Here is a 23,837-nt window from a genome sequence, read left to right as displayed (position 1 = left end):
CCATATTAATGCCCATGGTTTTGGAATGAGATGTTCAACAAGCACATGGGCATGATGTTTGAGTGTCCACATACTTTTGTATGTGTTATATATGTGTGTGTGTGTGTGTGTGTGTGTGTATACTAACTGAATTAACTACAGGTGACACAGACACACACACGCACACGCACACGCGCACGCGCACGCACACACACTCAGGTAGAGATATTTAAAGGTATTTAAAATATCTTTTTTATATTAAAAGGTAGAGAAACACATATATTGAATAACAAACCAAAGTACAAATTTGTTTTTCAATTTCTACCCACAGTAACACAAAACGATGACTTTTACTTTAAAAAAAAAAATCTAAGACATGACTTTCGTCTATCCAATCATTTTGCAAAGTGGGAAGTGGAGGGGTAATTAAATTGAGTGAAATCTTATCTACCTTAATTTTTATTTCTTTTTTTTTTACCCAGGGAGCCTAAAACCTTTAGCCTGTAGTGCAAGTAAAAAAGGCACTAAAGAAATGTGGCAAATAAGGATGAGTTAGGCTTAGATGTGTGGGGTAAACATGGTAAACATTAGCAAGAAGGTTATTCCCAGAAAGAAATTGCAAAGAAGCTTACAATTTCCAGGTGCAGTGTTTATTACACACTCAGAAGGTTCCAGCTGATGAGCAGTAATGCAAAAGGAGAAGACCAGAAAGATAAAGAGGCAGAAGACAAATATCTTGTGTAAAACTGCACCACAACTACAGGAAGAACTCAATGCAACTAAAGAGAAACCAGTTCCACTGACTACAGTGAAACGGCAACTACAATCTGCTGGTCTAAAAAGATGTGTGTGTATCTGTGAGAAAAAAAGCCCTTGCAATGTGCTGTGAAAAATAAGACTCCAGTGGGCAAAGCTCCATCAACACTGGACTAAAAAGATTGGGAAAAGGGAGATGCACATCCTTATGATACTGGGTGACTTCAACATGTTTGCTGCCCTAACAGCTCATTAGCCTTTTTAAATGTAGTTGAGGCTTTTAATTTACTTACAGCCGTCACAGGTTCCTCATATACCAAGGTTATGACTTGGTCTTGTCACATGGCTTACCTTTAAATAACATGGTTTATGTAGATGTAGGAGTCACCAACCACGAGTGCATCATGTTTGAATCGGTGACTTTAAATCAGTCCGAAAGCAGGTGTAACTCAGTATGTGCCCACATTTTTAATACTGCCTCTACTGCCAAATTTGCTGAAGATTTTACTTAGTCTTCATTTGTGATGGGATCCAATCTGGATGTTGATATTATAGAATATATTTTAATAATACCCATTCCATGACACTGGACCAATTATCCCCTTTAAGGCAGAGAAAACCCTCAAAAACTTTGTCGTAAGTCAGAGCATCGGTGGAGAAACTTTAAACATTCATCTTGACTCATCAATGGACAGTTTTAACGCTACAGTTAGAAATACCAGAGCACAGTATTTCTCTGACCTGATTGCTGATAACGCTTCAACTCCAGTGTTCTCTTCAATGTTATCAGTCGCATCACTCAACCTCCGCCATGCAACAGTATTGATCCCTCCCCAGATGAATGTGAATAATTAAAGGTTCACATCGCACAGTGAATACAACTTTGGCCAAATTCCCTGGTGGGGCAGTTTTGTATGACCATCACAAAAAATAAAGGTAGTCAATTAGTCTACGGTAGGCCTATTCTATCATATGGGCTGCGCTGTAAGTGCCAGGGAGCAGAAAGATTTACAAACTGAATAATAAAATAAAGACTTGTTCAAACTGGAACTTAAGAGACTTCAAAAATTAAAATAAAATCACACTTGACTTGAAATTGAAAACTTCAGCTAGCTAGAGTAAGAGCACTTATTATCGACCACCGGGGGGGGGGGGGGGGGGGGCGTGTATCCACCACCCTAACCACTAGTGTATTTACTTTGTATGTATTAGAGAGAACTGGACATTGTTACCTAATAAAATGTAAGTCCTGTAAAAATACACATAATAAACTGTCTAAATGTAAAAAACCAACTTCATACATATGCATTTAGTTATATTAATACAGCCTTATTTACAATGTCAAGTTTAAGATCAGCAACACGCTCGGAATTATCTCATCGCGACCCATTAAATGCAATGGCGCAGAGGTTGCTTTGAAGAACTGCTTTCCTAACGGCTATTTTGCGTCCTGCGACTTGGGTTACAACAGTGAATAAGTACGGATTCCTAGACGTGCTGATAGCTACCACCCTTTCTCATATTAACCTCAAATACGCAAGATAGGACACTACAGTATGCTAGCAAATTTATGTCAAGTTCCATTCATTTATATGGGGTAGTCGATACACGTCCCCATAGCTAGCGCTGGACCACCTCTGACTTATTTTCCGGCACAGAAAAAAATCGTGAAAGTACTGAAAAAATAACCACTGGAGGATAACAAGGACATTTTTTCCTACATAACTAGGTACAGGTTGTTACCGATATTTCGCCTATTTCATGTATATTTGCAAATCTGTTTACGTTTTCTTGTCTGTCGAACGAAGGTGGTCGCTAATAGGTGCTCTCACTCTAGCATTAGCGATAGACGTACATCAACCCATTAACGGTCACGTTTATTTTTTTTTGCCACCTCATGTGGCTCTCCTATTGCTAGGCAGAATTCGTAGGGGCAGAAACATTTCTGCCCCTCCGCCCAATATAATTTGCAGGAGGTTTTCCCTGCTTACACAGATCACGCTCACGTTGTTCCCCTAGCAACGATGGGGCAGAGTGCTCTGCTGCCCCACAGCAGAGAGATGGGGCAGAGTGCTCTGCTGCCCCACAGCAGAGAGATAGGACAGGGAGCGCAGTCCGCAGCACGAGCACACACATACCCACAAAGGAAATTACTCCAAAACAGCACTATAAGGATTGTGAGTCAAGTTTATTATATTTATACACGCCAATTTCACCACTGAATCACCATTTTGTATTAAATTTAAAATACATTATGCCACAACGTTCAGATGTTATGAGAATCTTGCACCACAGTGCCATCTTTGGCGGGGCACTGCCCCACATGCCCCTAATGTAAAAACGCTCCTGCATGTATCTAATTTAATTAAGTTACTAAACACCCATATGCGTAATGATTTTACACCGCACTGTATGGTTTCATGTTGAGCGAGTGCTTACATATTTAGAGGGGTGTATTTACCTATGTATAAAATGTGCTTAAAAGTTTGTCTGGATATTTACCTTCCAGCCATGTAGTGCGCGTGCCAACAGCTTGCAGTGGCGGTAGTGATCTAGTTCCTCTAGTTTTCTCTTCTTCTCCCTCTTGTGTTGGACATACTACACACACAAACACAAAATATAATGTAGACACAACCTCCACACATCTCACTCCTATTAGTACATTCACACAAGGGCTGTCAAACATTGGTTAGATATTCAAATGCAATTCCAATTTGAGAAAAAAAAATAAAAATAAAGAAAGTAATTAGAGCGTGAACAGTAACATCTGAATGTAAAAGAAGAAACAAAGGGTATCTATATTGCAGCCATTTTTCCTTTCACCATGGGTTGTGTATTATGCATGTACGGCAAATGCAGCAAAAACTTTATTGTATCCATTTTAGGAACATACTTATGGACACTTTTTGTTATGAAATAAAATTGCTGCACATTTTAATCCTTGTAACGTCCATGCATACTTGCATTCGACTTATGTCAACCCCTGATTATAAATGTGTACTGTATGTACATCTTAAAATCCATCTAAAATCCCCTCAGAGACAAACTATATGATTTGTGTGAGCACAGGAATATATCTCTCTACCCCCTTCCCGCTCTCCGCTCCACAAACAGAAAGGGAACATCCTTGGGACAAAGCCATGTTCGTATCTTCACTATACAGACCTAGCGTGTCCACAAAAGATTTTTCTCCTTTGTAAGTTATGACTATTAACTCCCAGAACAGACATTAGGACACCATATAAGGGGTAAGAGAACCCACATGGCTACATGCCACAAAGATCCATTTTCCAGTTAAGTTGGAATACAATCTATGGCATTTAATTTAAATCAGAGTGAAAATCTATTTAGATAATGGCTGTTGAGGCCTGATAGTTGAAATATCCATTTTAAGAACCAGTTCCAGTTTCAAGTATAAACCAAAGTGGTACGACTTGGTTCTGTTACACAGAAAATATTTTGCCTGAAACTGGAAAACGCAACTGGCAATTTGTCTACAAAAATCGCCTCGTTGTCAGAAGCAGTAGTAAACTTCCATGTTTATTTATGGCCATGAATTACCTCTTAATTTTATTTGGCATTATATAAGCACGTACCCCATGATGTAATGTTAATTCTCTCAGACCCAAAATCATCCGCAGTCACTGGGAGACACACCTCACACTCCCATCAGTTACACTGAAGAGAGTTAATAGTCTTAATCCAGCATCCCTGATACCGACATCAGAGGAGGGTGATCCTCATGAATGTGACATTGTAAAAAAATAACCCTCCCACATTCTGGGGTTAGAGAGACCCCCACTGCAGGTGGTCGCCTCGTAAAGTGTGGTTTGCTCCCTGGAGCATCAGCACAGGTTGCTGAACTCAGAGCATTAACGGAAGCTTGCAATGCCACTGTAGGTTATAAAGTGAATATATGTATATACAGACCCTAGGTAGGTTTTTGGAGTGGTTCATGACTAGAGGTTTTCTTACAAGTGAAGGATCACCTATATGTCACAAGGAGGTGGTTTTGAACCTCCCTCCATACTGATATCCAACAACCAAAGGAAGTTGTAGTTCTTAAACTGAAAGCTCATAGCAAGAATCAGGATGAGCATAGCATTGGAAATGCACATGCAGACTACCTAGCTAGAGAAGCTGCTCTCAATGGAGATGTGGATATTTGTAAAATAGCAGTCATAAATGAACAATTATCCCAGACAACCCAGAGTCTTACGTCCCTGGAAGATCTTAAAAACATCCAACCTTCCGCTCCAAGGTTGGAGAAATGGAATTGGATAGAAAATGAGGGCAAATTGGATGATGAGGACATAAGGCTATTTTCGCATCACCAGGGCTGCCATGGGTAGATGCCCTTCCAAACCAATCTGCTCCGAACATACTTAGTCTTATTACTGGTCCAATCACCAGTAAGACTACAGGGAATATGATCGTGGATCCACAAGAGTCAGATCAAGTTAGTTCTACCTGCACAACCTGCGCGCAGCATCCGATCCGCTGCCTCCAGACGAACCTGGAGACAACTTTTAAGCGTATACACAGCTTTTGTTTTGTTTTTGCATGGTTATTTATTTCCTTTCACTACTTTTCTATTTATGATTGTGTGCACAATTGGCCACTTGAGTGCTTTCTAATGCTACTGTACCCTTTTGGGAACATGGAGCGTTTACAGTATCGGCATCTCAGCGGAGAAGCACAGGCCCCACTATCTCCAACTGAAGTTGTGATATGTACCACAAAAATTGTGTGGAGTTCCTTGACTTTCTTTCTTCACAAAAGGAGGGAAACCCCAAATAATTAAGATCAAGTTTGCGAAGTTCGAAAGCCAAGAAAATTCAACCATTAGGAGGACTGGGAACCATCCTCCTGTTGGGAATGATTATTAAACTAGCACAAACTACCACAAAATTGGAGCACCAACATTTGACAAAACCAGGCCCATTAAAGATCTGTTATCAGTCACTTGGCCCTGTGTGTATAAGCATGCACTACATGGACAGGCCAAACATATGTGTGGATGGCTTTCTCACAGTCAAGATTGATTGAATAGGCGTCTATATGTCCAATTTGTATTGGTATGTATGTATTTCGCTGCCCAGCATTTCTGTTGCCTGAATGATTGTATGTTTCTTGGTATAAATGTCTGTTTGTAAAGGTGAATGTAACATGCTGCGAGGGAAATGTCCCCATGGGGATAAAGAAGTTCTCTATGTATGTATGTACAATATGTATTTGACATGCAGCATTTATTGTATGTAGCAAATATACAATAACGTGTACATTTACTCAAATTCAGTTCAGAAGCAAGTACAAATTTATGTTTCCTGGAGAAATATGCTTCCTGTAGTTACTCACCAGCAGTTTTCTACATGAATTTCAATGTGTTCCATGAGGAAATTCGAAATATTTGACTCTTTGATCTGACACAAAGTTTGCATGACATTGTTAAATGGTAAGATTACAAAGCACAGGGCCAAGTGACTTGAAAGAATTGAGGAAATATTGGGTAGCATTGCTTTGGAATACGTCTTATTTAATTTCGGTGAGGCAAGATAGGCGTCATTTTGATATCAATACTTTTAATGGCAGGCCTGGATTTTGACAGTCTGAATGAATGAGTTATAGACGGTGTATGTCTTGTACGTGTGAGTAACTTGGCATTTTTGTACGTTGAAAACGTGTTTTTGATGAGATATCATTTCTTTTTGCAAAGCGTTTTATTATGAGAGTGAGAAAAGTGAAAGTGACGTGTACCGTGTAGCAATTTCGGTTTGCTATATATGTAAAACAGTGGCTGTGACAAAGGGTGCGATGGCGTAAACGCATCATAAGCGCAGGTGAAATATGGCCAGGGTATGTACTCACGGATTTGACGGCCATCCAACGAGTCTTGATTGACAAAAGAATCAGCAAGTCTGTAGAATTAGAGCTCCCTAGGTCGCAACTTGTGTACCTTTCTGTCCTGCTCCGTTGTCTGTTATTTTGTGGAGATGAACTTTTAGTGTTTGTAAGGTTTATAAGGCATTTTGATAGGCTTATCTGCAGGTGGGAATCCTCTTTGCTGTTTTGCTAAACTAGAACTGGAAAAGTTGATAGCGGAGAATAGGAGCAGACGCATATGTCCCAGCAGGCTTTGCTTATGAGAAAATAACAACAGTGCGAGAGAAATTAGGATGAAATGATGAAATTGCGTAGTTGAAACAATATGTTTTTAGCAGAATGGGCATGTAGGTGAAGGCTGACATGATCACAGAGTATAGTGTGAAGTAAATGGAGTGACCATGAGCGAGCTTATTTTCCTTATCGAATGGTATATATAACAGTCGCTATAAAATACTCGTTATTAAAGTGTATGGTTAAGTAACGTGTGAAATCTATTGCACTGATGTGTTTTTCTCATGTTCAGTACTAGTAGTTATAATTATGAGTGAATCATGATTTTAAATGTAATGTTTTATTGGGGAGTTGCAGGACGTACATACGTAGTAATTGTTTGTATGTGGCTAGATGGAGAACAGGGCGAGGTAACCTGAATGTAGAAACGTGGCGTTTGCTGATAAGAAGGTTTTGTACGGTAGCCAAGTGAAGAAATATAGTTAGTAGAAATGGCACAGCGGTGAACTGGTGCAACTTTTTAATAAAATGAATACATTTGCCGTCATGAAATGCATATGGGTGGCCGTGAGTGAGTTTTGGTAAAGCAAATATAAGCGTAAGAAAACGTTAGTGTAAAAGAGGAAATTCAAGCCTTCAACTGGAGGTTTACCAGTCTGTGACTTTGTTAGGGCAACACCATGACATAGCTATGCAATGCGTGAAATATCATTAGCAAACCTGTCCGTGGTTTTAAAGAAGAACACAGGCGAGTAAGCACAGAAGAGCTCCCGTTGAATCCATATGGCTTTGCAATATTGTAGCCGGTTAATAATTGAACGTGCAGACGGTACGTCATAATGCAGTGTATATGTTCGGTGAACGGCGGGAAGCAAAAGCAATAATTGAGAAGTAGTAGACAATTATTAGTGAGGGTAAAAGCAAGTTAAAGAAAGGCACTCCTAGCTGGGCTTGAACCTACGACCCTATGTTCCCAAGACTGTAACCTTGCCCACTAGGCCACAGGCGGACTAGCTGTTTGTACTGAAAATGTTTCAGAGTAAAAAGGTATGGGTATTTTTCGTGTGTATGCGAGTTTTTGATTGGCTCGTGTAGGTGAAGATTTGGCTGGTGTCGGTAAAATGTCCAATGAGGAGACATGTTATTATTGGGATCGGCGGCAGGAAAAATAAAAATGAGAAGAAGAAGAAGAAAAAGAAGGAGAAAACGCAAAATCCCCTTAGTTTGGGGCTTTATTGTGTGGACATGTATAGTTGTTTATGAAATCTGTCTGTTGAAATAGGGTCAGAATGTACAGCATTTAATGTAGGGCTGAGTGTCTGTGGCTGTTGTGGTTATTTCTGTGGGGAACCCTGAAAAGTGCCAAACTCTCGGTGCTGTATAGGTATGGGGCATGCCCTCGCCAAGGCATAACTTGGCGGGATGGCATACCTGCCATCCCAATATTCGAGGCAAAATTGGATATGGACTTTTCACATTGGTTAAAAAGTTGTGAAGTATTTTCTAGAGTTAGTTGATGAGATTCATGACCTATGTGAAAAAATGCTTGCGCGCCTTCCTTCCTGCACTCAAGGGCAGGAGAGAAGATCAGTTGAGGGTTGAATAGGCATAGGTTTTGGAACCTTTAACACATTTTCCCAAGCTAGGTGGCGAGGGCAGGCCAAGAGCACCAGTGTTACTGAGCAGGACACGCCACTGTGGTTTTAAGTAACAGTTTTTGCTTAAAATGAAGTTGTAGATGGTTGACACATGAATGGGACAGGATGGGCTGAGCACTTAAGAAAATAAATTATGAGAATAAGGGCACCTTTCTCCAGCGTGTCAGGGCCTTTTGAACACAGAGTAGATGGTCATGTCTCACTGCCTGCTGCTCATTTTCTCTTCTGCAAGAGAGTACACACCTCATGAATAAACACATGGACATCATGGACGTCAATGCATACTTTCAACAAAGCAAACACCTCATTTCATCTTCTTCCATTCCACAGCTAACAATCTCTCCTCCATCTCCCAATCAGCATAAGGCAGGTAAAAATAAAAGTGATTAAAACTTGATTAAAATTTGGTAAGAGTCATAACAAGAAAAGATCACAAAATGGGTCTCATATCTTCACTTTCACACAAGCTCTTTCATGTGAAACTGCAATCCTCTGGTGTTACCCTGATTGAATTAGGGCAATGTTGTCTCTCCATAGACACAGGGTTTTGTGAAGCAGAGTGTTCAGGTACAGCCTTGCTGAAGCATTGCTTTTCTCCCGCTCCTCCCTCTCCCAGTCTGCTCTGGAACGCCAGTGGACAAAGACCCGGAGCAAAGCAGATTGGTCTGCATGTAACACTGCCTGTAATGTAAGACAGAGTTCAAACAAGAAAAGAAAAACTGTCCATAGAAATTCAGTTTGGAAATCAAACTACAGGACGTGGTGGTCTGAGGAGGACTGCAATGGGTTTTGATCCATCCCAAGAGAAGTACAGGTGTACAAAGGCCCATGTGATGCAACAAAGTCAACCAACTAAAAAAAGTCTGCCAGCTTTGCATGGGCACCCATTTTCCCTGTATGCACTTGAAACTCCCCCATAATGAGAGCATTTCCCCAAATTGATAAAACAACCTGCTTACTTGTGAAACCATGTCCAGATGTCATTTGGTTTCATTTCTTGCATTCCCTAATATTCTTAATATTCCAAATATAACTGAAATATTACTTTACCATCCTCTCTGCCAACCGTTTGTCCCTCTGTTCTTCAGACTGAGTCAACCAGGTGTAGAATGCCCAGGTACATGTCCGCTGCCTAAGAGCAGTAACATTTTCTTTAAGATACAACTTAAGCAGCTTATCTCAAACTTGTCTTAAATGCAAATAGAGCTTTTTAGGGGTCCAAGCAGGAAGTGCTGGAACCCTATTGTTTTTGCTTGGATTTTCAGGGGTCCAAGTACCACAGGTGCTGAAACCCTATTGTACACTAAATTACCAAAAGTATCTGGACACCCCTTGGTCTGGGACAGTTTTTCATGGTTAGTGCTACGCCACTTAGTTCCAGTGAAGGCACATCTTAATGCTACAGCATACAAAGACATGCTAGACGATTCTGTGCTTCCCTATCAGTCTGGGAAAGGCCCTTTCCCGTTCCCGACAATGTCTCTGAGCACACAGTGAGGTCCATATAGAAATGGCTGTCGAGAACGGTGTAGAAGAACTCGGTTGGCCTGCACAGAGCCCTGACCTCAACCCAATCCAAAACCGTTGGGATCAGTTGGAAAGCCAACTGTGAGCCAGGCCTAATTGCCCAATCAGTGCCCGACCTCACTAATGCTCTTCAGGCTGAATGGAAGCAAATCCCAGCAGCAATGCTCCAACATCTAGTATAAAGGCTTCCCAGAAGTGTGGAGGTTTCATAGCAGCAAAGGATGGACCAACTCTATTAATGGCCATAATTTTGGTTATGTTGGATTTGAGGTGTGTAGCAGCCAATAATGTAATAACTGTCAATAACGTAATAATTTTTCCGTTCTTAATGTAATAAAAGCCGATAATGTAATAACTGACCAATAATGTAATAAAATTTCTGAACCAATAACGTAATAACTTTTTGCACATAATGTAATAAGTTATTAGATTATTGACTGGCTATTACATTATTAGCTGGGTTAATAAAAATCATTAAAAATGTAATAATATACTTGTATCACTATGTATAAGTTTTATTTATTATCAAGTGTCAGACTTCCATAACACTTAGGCCTACCCTTACTGTTGCTTCTTTCAAATAGCTGCTCAAAAACCAGGCCAATCCTGACCCCTGAATCTTAGTCCTAACTCTGAGAAAACACACACACACACACACACCTACTCTCTCTCTCTCTCTCTAGGAATTAATTGTTTGTGTAACTTGATGGTTGGACTTATCTCCAGCCCTGCCTTATACTCCTTTGCCATTTGAGTACCACATTAAGTGGGAGCACGCATGTTTGCAAACACAGACAATTACTCTTATGTTGTATAATATGAAATCTATACCTCTTTGGAGATGCTGTGTTCTCAAATAAAAAAGACCACCACTTCTTTCCATGAAAAATATAATCTTTAATCAAGTGTATTTAAATAACTTCTTCAACCAAACTGGCACTATTATCCCTTGTGCTCAGCTTTCAACCTCTTAATACAAAATTCTAAACTGTAAAATATAGTATATAACATGACCTACAAAGATAACTTTCAGTTTTATCATAATAATAAAGGATGGTTTACCGTCCCTTTTTTTTAAAGAACTAAACATTCTCTTGATACACATTACATTTAAAGTATCTATACCATTGGTCCCAGCATCATGTTTTGTCTCAGAAAACAATATGTGTCATTTTATCAACAGAACTACTTAGTTAAATATTTTTTGCCCAAACTAATATAAAAGTAGTACTGATAATTCTTTTAAAAACATGTCTTTTGCACACCAAATTAGGAAGTATCGATAAGAGTATCGATAAGTATTGGTATTGATAAGCAGTATCAATAGTGGTATTGGTATTGATAAAATCCGAACCATGCCCATCCCTAGTTGTAGAAACTAACTAACTCACGAACAGGTGCAGTTTTCTTATGACATGGCTTGCCATTGTGTCCCTTTCTCTCTTGTTTTAAGCACTTCTTTCATGGTGACTCGACTTGACTTGCTTGAGTCTAAGCACAGAGACATGAGACTTGCTTGAGACTTGAAGGTTAAGACTTGAGACCAAGCGGCCAAAACCAGACTTCGTTTTTGAAGCTCATTTCCTGGTGTTGTAGTTCCTGGTTGCTCACTAGCGCCACTACGGATGGCTCCAGTATAGGTGTTTTCATATCCGGTTTCCATGTAAGTCTACGGTACAAATGCAATAAAAATACAAAGCCACTAATTTTTTCTCACAAGAACAAATAGTCATAATAGGTGTATTTTATTCGTCTTATGACTGTCCATGGGTCTATTTTATGATTTATTGCATCATTTGGGCACAGGGCCAATATTTGTTCTGGACCAATGAGGTACAGCTTGCGTCACTTCCGGATTACTTCGGAGGACTATGCTACAGTAGGGGCCACAGTCTATGGTCACTGGGGTGGGCGGTGGCGCTTCTTGGCCTTGCCATTGCGGCTCCGGCTACGGTCCGCCTGTGCTAAGTCTGAAAATGCAGGCATCCCATTTCGTGGTGATTTCATTATGGCGTGTGCTATTTACAGCTGCACTAGACGACCATAAAATAATCCTCCTCTTAAGTTTTTCGGTAGCCGAGTCATTTTTACTATTTCCTTTAGCCTACTTAACCAAATAATTACTCGGCAGAAAGCGTAATCAGCCTGCTATATTTGGTAAACCAGCAGTAGCCTGTGCTAAAACAGTTCGCAACTTCGGCTACCAAGCCGTTTGACTAGCTAGCTAACCTTAACCGGCAAACATTCAATCTGTCAAACGTGTTTGGCGGCTTGTCAGTCGTGTACATTCCGTAAATGTCTACCTGGGCCATGCTTCAAGCATGTGACAAAGCTACTATAATCCCGATTTTGGGATAAACACTTTTTCAGTTTCACGAAGCGAATTAAGAGTCTCAAGGTTCATTTGCTGAAATCACACACACAGAATTTAACGAAATTAACCATCTTGGCATTTAGAAAGGAATATGTTTTTAGCATTTAAGAGACCGACAAGCTAGGCATTTAAGACAGTGGTTCTCAGAATCGGTTCTGGGGGCTCCTTGCGTATATTGGCTTTTCTCCATTGGTTTTGATGATTTACAAGAAAAAAACGATAGCCTAATAATAATTAGAAATTCAACGTAGGCTACATTATTTTTGTCTTCATGCACCAGGTGGAAAACTTGCTGTACAAAGTGATTTGCGAACGATCGGTCAGCTAGCGTCACCCAGCAAGTGAACACCACAAACGGCGATGGAGTAGCTAGTAGTAGCAGTTACTGGCTCATTAACTGACTGGCGAAAACCTACGACGATAACTTGCTCGGTTAACAGCAGATCTACCAGACAGTTATACGAAAATTAGCCTAGTCATATCACCAGTAGCCTACACATCTCCGATTGATTGACCATCAGTGTAGTCAATGTTCTTCCCCTGTGGTTCATATTGCTAATGCGTGAGCTAACCACGGATAGCCTACCTAGCTCACTGGCAAGCTGATATGCTAGTTAAGCATATTCGTTTTGCTGAGAAACATGAATTGAAGATAACTGAACATAGCCGAATTGTATTTTTAATGTCATACATATAACGTGATTACATGACAGTACAGTCACGGATGGAAATTAAACTCCGTAAACATCTGATAATATATTTTAAAACATAACGGCAGACAGTCAGCTAGCCTCGTTCAGGTTGATGGGCTTTTCCGCACCGGACTGTCAATCAAATTGTAAAAATCACAGAGCGGCTTTTAAACTCTGTGGTTTTGGCTCCAACTCCAAAATGGCCGCGCCCGCCATTGAGCTTCAAAACGTATTTTCGGAGACCCACGGAGAGTCAATGGGTGACGTCACAGTAGCTTTGTCCATATTTTTTACAGTCTCTGCTTGAGACTTGCTTGTGACTTGCACAAGTGTGACTTACTCCCACCTCTGCCTCACTGTCAGGTGAAAAGAAGCAGTTGGCGACTCTACATGTATCAGAGGCATGTGGTAGTCTACACCCTCCCCAGACCAACAGAGGATAGCGCATCGACCAGGACCGTGATACACACACAGAATTGGTATAACGATTAATTGGAGAAAATGGCAAAAATAAAAAAGAATGAACTATAGATATAATTTGCTTCGGTTTTAGACTCTTTGTTGAGCTTGTCAAGACTGTATTCAAATAGCCAGGGATGTCAATAGGGCAAGGATTCTGATTTGGTACATTTTCATGTAACCTTTCAGGAGTCAGGTTTGGTATATATACATAGAGAGAGAGAGTGCTGAATAGCTATAATAGTGTGGTTGAAACAGTTTGCTTGAAAAAGTTATTTAAATACATTTAATTAAAGATGACATTTTTCATGAAAAGAAATGGTGGTCTTTGTATTCGTGGACAAAGCATCTTCAAAGAGGTATAGATTTCATATTATATGACATAAGAGTAATTGTCTGTGTTTGCAAACATATGTGCTCACACTTCATTTGGTACTCAAATGGTTAAGGAGTAGAAGGCAGGGCTGGAGATAAGTCTAACCAAGCACCACAAACAAATAAATAGTCATAATTCCTAGAGAGAGAGTAGGTGTGTGTGTGTGCGTGTGCGCGCGCGCGTGTGGTCAGGTTTTTGAGCAGCTATTTGAAAGAGGAAGCAAGGGTAAGTGTCATAGAAGTGTGACACTTTATAGCCAAAAATAAAACTTAAAGCGATATAAGTATATTATTACATTATCGGCTCCTGTTATTACATTTTTTATGATTTATTTAAAAACCCTAATAATGTAATAACCAGCCAATAATGTAATAACTTATTACATTATATGCAAAAAGTTATTACGTTATTGGTTCAGAAAATGTATTACATTATTGGGCAGTTATTACATTATCGGCTTTTATTACTGTAGCCAATAATGTAATAACTTATTACATTATATGCAAAAAGTTATTACGTTATTGGTTCAGAAAATGTATTACATTATTGGTCAGTTATTACATTATCGGCTTTTATTACTGTAGCCAATAATGTAATAACTTATTACATTATACGCAAAAAGTTATGACGTTATTGGTTCAGAAAATGTATTTACATTATTGGTCAGTTATTACATTATCGGCTTTTATTACATTAAGAATGGAAAAATTATTACGTTATTGCCAGTTATTACGTTATTGGCAGTTATTACATTATTGGCTGCTACAAGGTGTCCACATACATTTAGCCATATAGTGTATTTGTAGGAGTTATTACGGGCCCAAGAACAAAATTGCTTTAATTTGTTCAATTTATTCAAAATGGCAGTAAATTCACAATTCTAGGCTAATGAGTCATGGAGGCAAATTATTCTGTATGTAAAGAGGGATCTTGTGACATTAATTACTGGTCCTCAAGTCAAACAGAGATGTTTTAATTTGGTGAAATTCAATGGACTGCTATAGCATCACCATGTTGCCAATTGGCACCAAATTTAATAAGTAAGTAGATAACATTTCATCATCGCTATTGTAAGTATTATTGCTCAAAATATTTTGGGTATATACGTTATTTTTGAGTGTCATTGGTTAGTGCTATTTTATAATGAGGATATTTCACAATGTAACGTAAATGTGCGTTGGTAGCTCAGTAGTGTTTGTGTTTCATGCACCAGATATGACATGAAAGCTGGAACAAAAAGAGGTGGATGGTTGAGTATTGTTTTAATGCTGTCCCATCCCCATATAAGAAAACATTCCATACGGTAGAGTACAGAAAAACATATAAATAAGAGTTAATGATTACACATTTAGGCCCTGTACCACATTGTGTGACAATGTTTTTGCATTATTTTTCTTATCTGATATCAATGTGTCATCTTAAACCTTCATAAGGGGCATATTTATATGCTTTATAATGGACAAAAAGCATTTTATTCATTTATGGAGAGATTTTGGATATGTTTCTTGACCCCTATATATTTTAGACCACTGCACTGACAGAAAGCTTGTAATTCCCACTTGAAAATTATGCAACAGTGAGTTTCTTGAGTCAAAGTGGTTGATTTGTAGTGAAATACATAATTATGTTATGATTTACAGCAATGCATAATTTAGACATTTTGGATAGATTTGGAGACGCTGGGTACACTGCTTACTTTTTGCTTCATAGATCTTTAGTAGTTCTACATATCCACCCTTGTGCACTTATGATCAAGGAGTTTGATCCAGGTCATGTATAGTTTAACCTGTTTTATATATGGGAGCCCTCAGTATTTCATTGCAAATTGATTTCTCATTTTTGCCAAGACAATTGCATCTGTGACACTTTATTAGTTCCTGAATTTCAGAGCAAATTCATTTTTCATTTTTGCCAAGACAATTGCATCTGTGACACTTTATTAGTTCCTAAATTATGAATATAAACAAGTTAGTATTGTTTATGGCACAAATGGCTTGCTTCGTTTAAGCCATTTTTCAAGTCTCTGTTATACTCACATCTGGAGTTATAAAGCTTTAAATAGGCTACCCCTTAAATGGGCAAGGATTAGACAGATTTGGGGTTAACTGGTAGTGAATATGCATGATTGAATTCTAATTTATTAGTGTCTAACCTTACAAAATGTAAAAGATGGAACTGTACATATGGCTGTTGAACACTCTGACAACACAAAAAAGAGTAAAAGGCCACTAACTTTAAAAAGATTTTATGGGTACAAATAAACTGGCAAGCTTATCAAAAAGTCAGTTTCCCATCCCCCCATGCAAAGACATATACGGGCATTTAGGCTACTGTTAGAGGCAGTGGATGGGTTGTTTAAAATTGCCAGCGTAGGCTACCCTTGTCTATAATCCAAATTCAACCCCTAGCCCCAAGTAGTTCCCCTGGAGTGCCCTTAGTATTATAACTTCCTGACATCACAACGATTTGTTTTTCCATGAAAATAATTTAAATAAATCAAATACAAAGTATTTCATGTGTAAATGTATTTGAAAATACTTCAAATATGCATTTAACTACATTTTCAAATACAAATACGTATTTGTATTTGACCCAGGTCTGGTTTTAGGTGACTTTCTCTTTGGTTATTAATTTGTCTGCAATGGCAAAGCACTCAAAATATTTCTAAATGGCAATCCTGAGGTGCAGTGAAGTAGAAATTAGCAACTCATCCGACGCCGGTCTTGTGTCACAGACCTGGTCTGACCATGCAGTCAGTGCAGGTGCCAATCGTAGAGTACTCAGAGTACACCATTGCACTGCCTGATCTTCACTGACACGTCCTAACTGTGCCTCCCCTCCCATTTCAGTGTCCCTACTGACGAAACTGTCAGGCACATAACAATCCATGAACAAACTAGAAATACCGCCTCGTGGTTGTATGCCTCCGCCATCACGTCATCATTTTACCCTATTAGACATTTGTGTGGTTTAGGTTTTAGGTTTTTATTTTTTCAAAGTGTCATGCACCAAAAGGTGCCCAGCCCACATGGGCTTACAAGACACTACAAAAATAACAAACAAGAGCAATAACATAGCATAATGAGAGCAAAAGAACAAATGTAATATAATTCCATTCATGTCAATTAATGTCAGCCCAAATATGAACATAATCCTGCTCCTTAGACATTTACAGATATAATACATAATTTAGGCATATCTGGGGCACAGCCTGTGCCTTAAACACATCAAACATAAAGCGCCCTCGCACGCTGTTGATAAGCATCTAACACAAATTGAGCTAGGTGAAACACTTTGTCTGTAAACAGGTAATGAAGTCTACATTCATCAGACATAGAAAACAAATCAGGACATTCAGTAGACATTTTAAGGAAAAGCCTATATCTAAAATTATGATATGATGGACAATAGAACAAAAGTGCATTTCATTATCGACCTCTCTCAGATCACACAGGTGACACTTTCTATTCTCCTCTGGAATTGAATGGAAGCGTCCTGTTTCCACCGCTAGAGGCAAGATACCACATCTCAATTGGGCACAAGCAGACCTCTGTGCTCTGGTCAGGTTAAGGGTAACGTAGTGCTCAGGGTGGTAAATACTCTTAATCAGACTGTACGTTCTCAGTTTGGGTTTACACAAAATTTGTTCTGACCATTTCTGTTTATAATTTTCAAATAGTATTATTTTAACTTGACTAACGCTACAAGATAATTTATTCCTAAATATATATTGAAGACCTGCCTTACCAAATATTTTTTCAAGCTCCCTTGTCCAAGAATAATTATTTAAAAAATCCCGACAGAAAATTTGTTTGGTAAGTCTATTATTGGGCATATTGATTAATCTGTTCCACAGTCGCAACATGTCACCCTTATGCCGCACTTCACATGGCTCCCATCCCATCACCACATACTGCAAGTTTTGGGGCCATTTTATGCACACCCAGAAAACAGCGCATAGCTCTGTTCTGAACTGCGTCACACTTTGTTTGCTTACAATAACCCCAGACTCCTGCACCATAATCTAAAATAGGACAGACACAAGATTTATACAACTGTGTATAGGTTTTATAACCAAGATCCCTACATAGTTTAACCTTATTAAGGACAGCTCCCAGTGCCCTACCTGCAGAGTCTGATAAAACTTTTATTCCTTCTTCAAAGGTAAGATGGTCATCTAGAGTAAGTCCTAAGTATTTGTAATACTCAGTGAGTAACAGAGGTGTTGAACCAAAATGAAATTTAAACTTGGTCTGTAGCTCTCCCTTCTTCCTAAAATGCATGACCTGAGTTTTATGTTTGTTTATCCTCAATCTCCATTTGTTACACCAACAACAAACAATATTCAACAGACTTTGCAGATCATTTTCAGTCTCTTCAAGAAGGACTATATCATCTGCGTATAGAAGAGTGCCGACCGTAAAATCATCATCTAACGCCAAAAGCTGCTTGCTTAATTTCTAGTACTAGATCGTTTATATAAATAGCAAACAGCGTGGGAGAGAGCACGTCCCCCTGTTTTACACCAGATGGGGTTGGAAACCAACCTGTTCTATGGTCATTGACCTGCACACATGCAACTGGGGTTTGATAAAAAGCTTTTAAGGCGTGACCATCTATACCAGATTTTAGTCATTTGAAACTGAGAAGGTCATGATTTATGCAGTCAAAGGCTTTCTGAAAATCTATAAAACAACTAAAAGTAGGCTTCCCTTCTTGTATTCTAGCACAAGCTATAGTAGATAAAGAATATATGTGGTCAATACAAGCTCTATTCTTTCAAAAGCCATTTTGTTCGTCTACCAACAGACCAAATGTTTCTAAATAACAACACAGTCGCTCATTAAGAATGCTAGAATAGAGTTTATAAACGCAACTGAGAAGACTTATCCCCCTATAGTTCAAAGGAACTCTAGGTTCATTATTATGGGACTTAGGGATTGGTTTTATTATAGATTTGTGCCAAGCAGAGGGGACCAGGCTATACTTAAAGCAAACAGAGAAAAGATTACCTAAAAGTTTAAATAAACAGGGTAGTTTCAATAGTTCATCTGGCAGATTATCAATACCAGTTGCTTTTCTCAGTTTGAGCCCACCAATTGCCCTTTTAACTTCCTCTTCAGTGATACTAGCATTTAAGTACTGATTGAAGGAATAAGAATCCTTCTGCATATTAGCCTCCATAATATTTTTAAGATCAACTATCATGGCAAAAAAACTATTATCCCACTCAGCTGGGCAGTTACTTCCAGAAAATAAAGAACCAAAATCTGTTTCCCATTTTTTCAGAATACAATCAATAGCAAAGACAGAGGATCCATTTTCCAACACCAGTTCCATTGGGATGGATTTACCTCAAATTATTTATCATATTCCAAAACAACTGGGGGTTATTAGTTTGCAGATGCTCTATTTTTAATGCTTGCCCCCTCTCATAATTTCTTTTGCAAGCCCTCAGTTTTCTGTCAAAATTATTTTGTCTAGCCTTAAATTCATTTTTTAACTGTTGCTTCCTCATATCCTTACCATCACACTTTAGAAATCTTTTCTCAGCCATCCTCATTTCCTTCCACATTACTTTCAACTGTCTATTCCAATAAGGGTTACGTTTCCTTGAAAATCCACCTTTCCAGTTGGAGCATGGACTTCTACAAACTTCAGTTACATTACAAATATATTTACAAAATTCACCATACCATTTATCAATTTCTTGTTGATGTTGTACTTGAGTGAGCTTATCTAAGAGTTCAATAAGCACAATTTGACACTCACTGGAGGAGAAGAGGTGAGGAGAAACATTTCTAATATTCTTCCGTGGATACTGTCTAAGTTGAACAATATCTGAGACCATATAATCTTCAGTAGAGCCCCCACCTGCTTGGAAGGTTAAGACCAACATAGAGTGATCAGGTACTCTGCACCTATCACCTAGCACAGGGGTGGCCAACCCTGGTCCTGGGGAGCCGCAGGGTCTGCTGGTTTTTGTTTTCACCTTAAATACAACAACCACTTAGACAAAAGAAACCAGGTGAGGTGAGTTAACTGTGTAATCAACTGCTTTAATTGATCAATTAAGCGCTGAGTAAAAACAAAAGCCAGCAGACCCTGCGGCTCCCCAGGACCAGGGTTGGCCACCCCTGACCTAGCAGGTTGAGACAACTGAAGCTCCCACTCTCAATTAACTCATTAGGACTGTGGATGTTCAACTCAACACAAGTATTTAAACAATTGTGAGGAGTAATTATATAATCCACAACTGCTTTCCCTTTTACGGATATTGAGGTAAAATTATCATTCCCAGATATCCGTCCATTCAGAACACAACATTTGGAGTCCTTCAGAAATTCCACCAACATTTCACCGTGTTTATTTACAACATTATCCAAGCTGACTCTGGGTGAAACACCCCTATCAATATCACTAAAGCTGCGTTTCCACCGCAGGAACTTTACCCCGGAACTAGGAACCTTTTGAGGAACTCAGTGCGTTTCCACCGCAGGAACTAGGGTCTACATTTAGTTCCGGGGGCCTTATTTTACCCCCAAAAAGGTTCCTGCTCGGGGGGTAGTACTTTCCAAAAGTACAGGAACCTTTGGGGTGGGGCGCAAGCACTGAAAATTTCTGATTGGTCGACTACTTGCAGTGTTATTTTTTTTTACTTTCAGCCGCCATGTTTAAAAATCTCCAGCCGCAAAACGATTTATTTTCATAATAACTTAAAATCAAACTTGTATGTTATGCGGCGCAGTAGCCTAGTTTTGGTTATAGCCTGCCAACGTCTTGGAATTATAACGTGTGCTCTTCTGTTCTTTTCTTGCTTTAGTATTCGTTTTATAAAATGCTAAGCATTCGTGCTGGGACAGCATATTACGTACCAAAACATTCAAACGGATTAATTCGGTTGCTGAATATTTTCTTCCGGATTTTCTTTGTTAGCCCGTTGTAATTGACTCAAAACGTTTGATACAGTTACGTGAGGTATGCGGTAGTTCTGCGTAATTCACATTGGTGATACAGTAAAAGCAAACTGGAAATCACCTTCCGCACTTTTTGTCAGGGTAAAATAACAGGTTAATTCTAGTAATCGTCCCTTTAGCTTTTTCAGACTGCCGTAATTTTACTCTGCCATTCTTCAATTCCACAAATAAGACCAGGAAGACTATGGACTAATTTATGGTGCATGGTTCGCATCTGGAGGGCACACTTCGCTGCTCGGCTAACAGTAACTTCGAAGGAAAGCAAATGGTGGCTGTACCACTACTAATTTAAATTTTCACGCAAGTCCGAGTTTTCGTTCTATTCTTGTCATTTTGAGATTTGCGATATGGAATTGACAATGAGAAAGTAATCAAACAGCAAATTTTTTACAGCGTGTGCATGTTTTCTGCTGTTGTTGCCAGTTATACATATAAATGTGAATGCATTCGGTCGCTTCGGATGTCAAGACATGAAAGCGAATGTTTGCATAAAAACATAATGAATGTGTTTGAGAGGATATATAAAACAGTTACAATCTGACTATTGGCCTGTTACATCCTATTTGTTGCATAACAACGGTCCAAGTTCAACTACCAACGACAGTTTAGCTTGACAATGGTAAAATAAGCCCAAACGGCTGCAGAAGAATATTTCAATTCCAGGTGATTAAATCGATAAAAATAAAAAAAATACAAAAGTAACCATATATAATCATTGTTGGTAACCCGTTGTATATAAGTGGAATAAACCCCTCTGGGCTGTCTCGGGTATTAGAAAATAATGTAGGCTACTTCGGTGGTAGTATGGGGTTATAGAAGAAATCATAGGACAGATGGACCGACGACAACGTCGTTTTTTCATACGTCAGTGGGCTAATTTGCCTAATCTTCGCGGGACTTTAGACCGCGGTGGAAACGCAGACAACCATGGGCTGAAGGAACCTTTTAGTTCCTGGTAAAGTAGTTCCTGGGACTAAAAGTTCCGGGTAATTTTGGTGGAAACGCGGCTTAATACAGTCTTCCAGCAGCCCTATTCGACTGTTCAGATCTCCGCATACATAAATAGCATCAGCTTCTAACGAATAATAAATCTGAACCAATAGGTGATTATACAACTAGTCAGCCCGTACTGATCCTTCAGGGGGAAGATAGCAAGAGAAAATTATAAAGGAATACTCTGACACCAAATGCTTAAACTGTAAACCAATTATACCATCTACTGATTTATCAATCAGACTAACCCTGTACGACCTAAAAATTTCATTTTTTACCAAAATACCGACACCCCCCGACCCTTTAGGGGCCTTAATGTGAGTTTTTCTGTTAAAGCCAAACCAAGTATATCCATCTATATCAATCGTATTTAGTCCGGTTACGTGCGTTTCATTGAGGGAAATGAAGTCCAGATTGAAGCTAAATAATATCAGGAGTCTAAGTTCATAGTTCATATCCGTCCATCCATTTATATTCCAGTGCACAAGAGTGAATTGTTCCGGATTTGCGAGCTGGGCAGATGATCCTCAATTGTCGGGCCTCCGTCTCTGTTCCCCATCTCGGTTACCATCCGCACCTGTTGTGCGTCTTCTAACTCTCCCGTTCCCTGAGATATAAAACTGTCGCCCGGAGGGTATTTCATCCAATAGAGTTCTAAAGTTCAATTCAATTTGCCTTTCGGTATGAGTCTTGGCTGATCGAATGTAAACTTTCTGAAACTTATCGTTACTCTTCAGCCTTTGTTTCTTGCGTAGCACATCCACCTTATCCTGTACAGAGCCAAATTCCACCTTTATCACACTGGGCCGTCCTCCCCTTTCTCTCAGTCTTTCGGCTGCCATGACTCCGCGGGGGCTCTCCCATTGTAGTCCCTCGGTGAGCAAGTCCTTCACCAGATTCATAACGTTTTCCCCTTCCTCACAATATATGCCGGAGATAATAACAGATACATCGGGATCAAAACGAGTGTTGGTTTTATCTTTCACCTGATCAATCTTAGCTTCCATTTGTTCAGTTCTCGCCACTACGTGGCCAATCTCCAGATAAAAGTTATCTTGAATTTCCTTAGTTTTTTGAGCGAGTTCCGCTTTCAGACAGTCTCTGTTTTCAATGGCTAGCTTTTCCAGCAAAACGTGCAGACTGTCCACCTTGGAGTTTCGTTGGCTCTCGAAAGCCTCTTTCATCCCGTCTATTTTATTATTGAGCACTTTCAACTCCTGCAGCACAATGTTTGACAATCCGGAATCACTATCTTTCCGCTCTTTCTGTCTCGTAACTGACCCGTCATTCGACATTTTGAGCACGCTTGATTTCCTTGATTAGTATTAATCCTTGTGTGAAACTTTGTCATAATTAGCGCATTAATTGAGTTATGGCCAAAAATGTGTTTTGTGAGGTCACAGTGACCTCCAAACTTTGACCACCAAAATCTAATCAGTTCATCCTTGAGTCCAAGTGGACGTTTGTGCCAAATTTGAAGAAATTCCCTCAAGGCAAAAGCATGTTTTGTGAGGTCACAGTGACCATGACCATTGACCTTTGACTACCAAATTTGAAGAAATACGCTCAACAGGTTCCTGAGATATCGCATTCACGAGAATGGGATGGATGGACAGACAGACGGACAACCTGAAAACATAATGCCTCCGGCCATGGCTGTGCCGTCGCAGAGGCATAAAAACAATGCAATTGCTCGCCACGCACCAGCCCAAAAAAAGAACCCATAGTCTTATGGTGTCTTTTCTGTAGATATGCAACTTTTACAAAAATGCGTTCATTGGACAGTCCTATTGTTCATAAATGTGACATGCTGTGGAAGAATTTAACAGACTGTCTTCACTCTATGGACAATTAAAAGGATGACTTATTTAGACTATTTCTTTATGCTTAGTGCTTTATCATGGTTTTTTGGCTACTTGATATTTAGTC

At 39.3% G+C, this 23,837-nt stretch overlaps 1 protein-coding gene across 4 annotated transcripts in view; it reads right to left on the bottom strand.

The window, feature by feature from the left end:
- Nucleotides 1–23,837, bottom strand: part of sfi1 (SFI1 centrin binding protein) — a 103,001-nt gene that overhangs the window by 37,956 nt on the left and 41,208 nt on the right. For all 4 annotated transcript variants that reach the window (XM_064296276.1, XM_064296278.1, XM_064296277.1 and 1 more), the window contains 4 exons: nt 9,561–9,642; nt 9,013–9,191; nt 8,660–8,735; nt 3,238–3,333 (listed from right to left, as the gene is read on the bottom strand). In XM_064296276.1, the coding sequence (XP_064152346.1) occupies nt 3,238–3,333; nt 8,660–8,735; nt 9,013–9,191; nt 9,561–9,642 (433 nt within the window). The remainder of the gene's footprint in view (nt 1–3,237; nt 3,334–8,659; nt 8,736–9,012; nt 9,192–9,560; nt 9,643–23,837) is intronic.

The sequence above is a fragment of the Anguilla rostrata genome, chromosome 10 (assembly GCF_018555375.3).
Source record: "Anguilla rostrata isolate EN2019 chromosome 10, ASM1855537v3, whole genome shotgun sequence".
Taxonomy (NCBI): domain Eukaryota; kingdom Metazoa; phylum Chordata; class Actinopteri; order Anguilliformes; family Anguillidae; genus Anguilla; species Anguilla rostrata.
The sequence above is the reverse complement of the archived record's forward strand: the minus strand, read 5'-3'. Positions and strand labels throughout refer to the sequence as shown.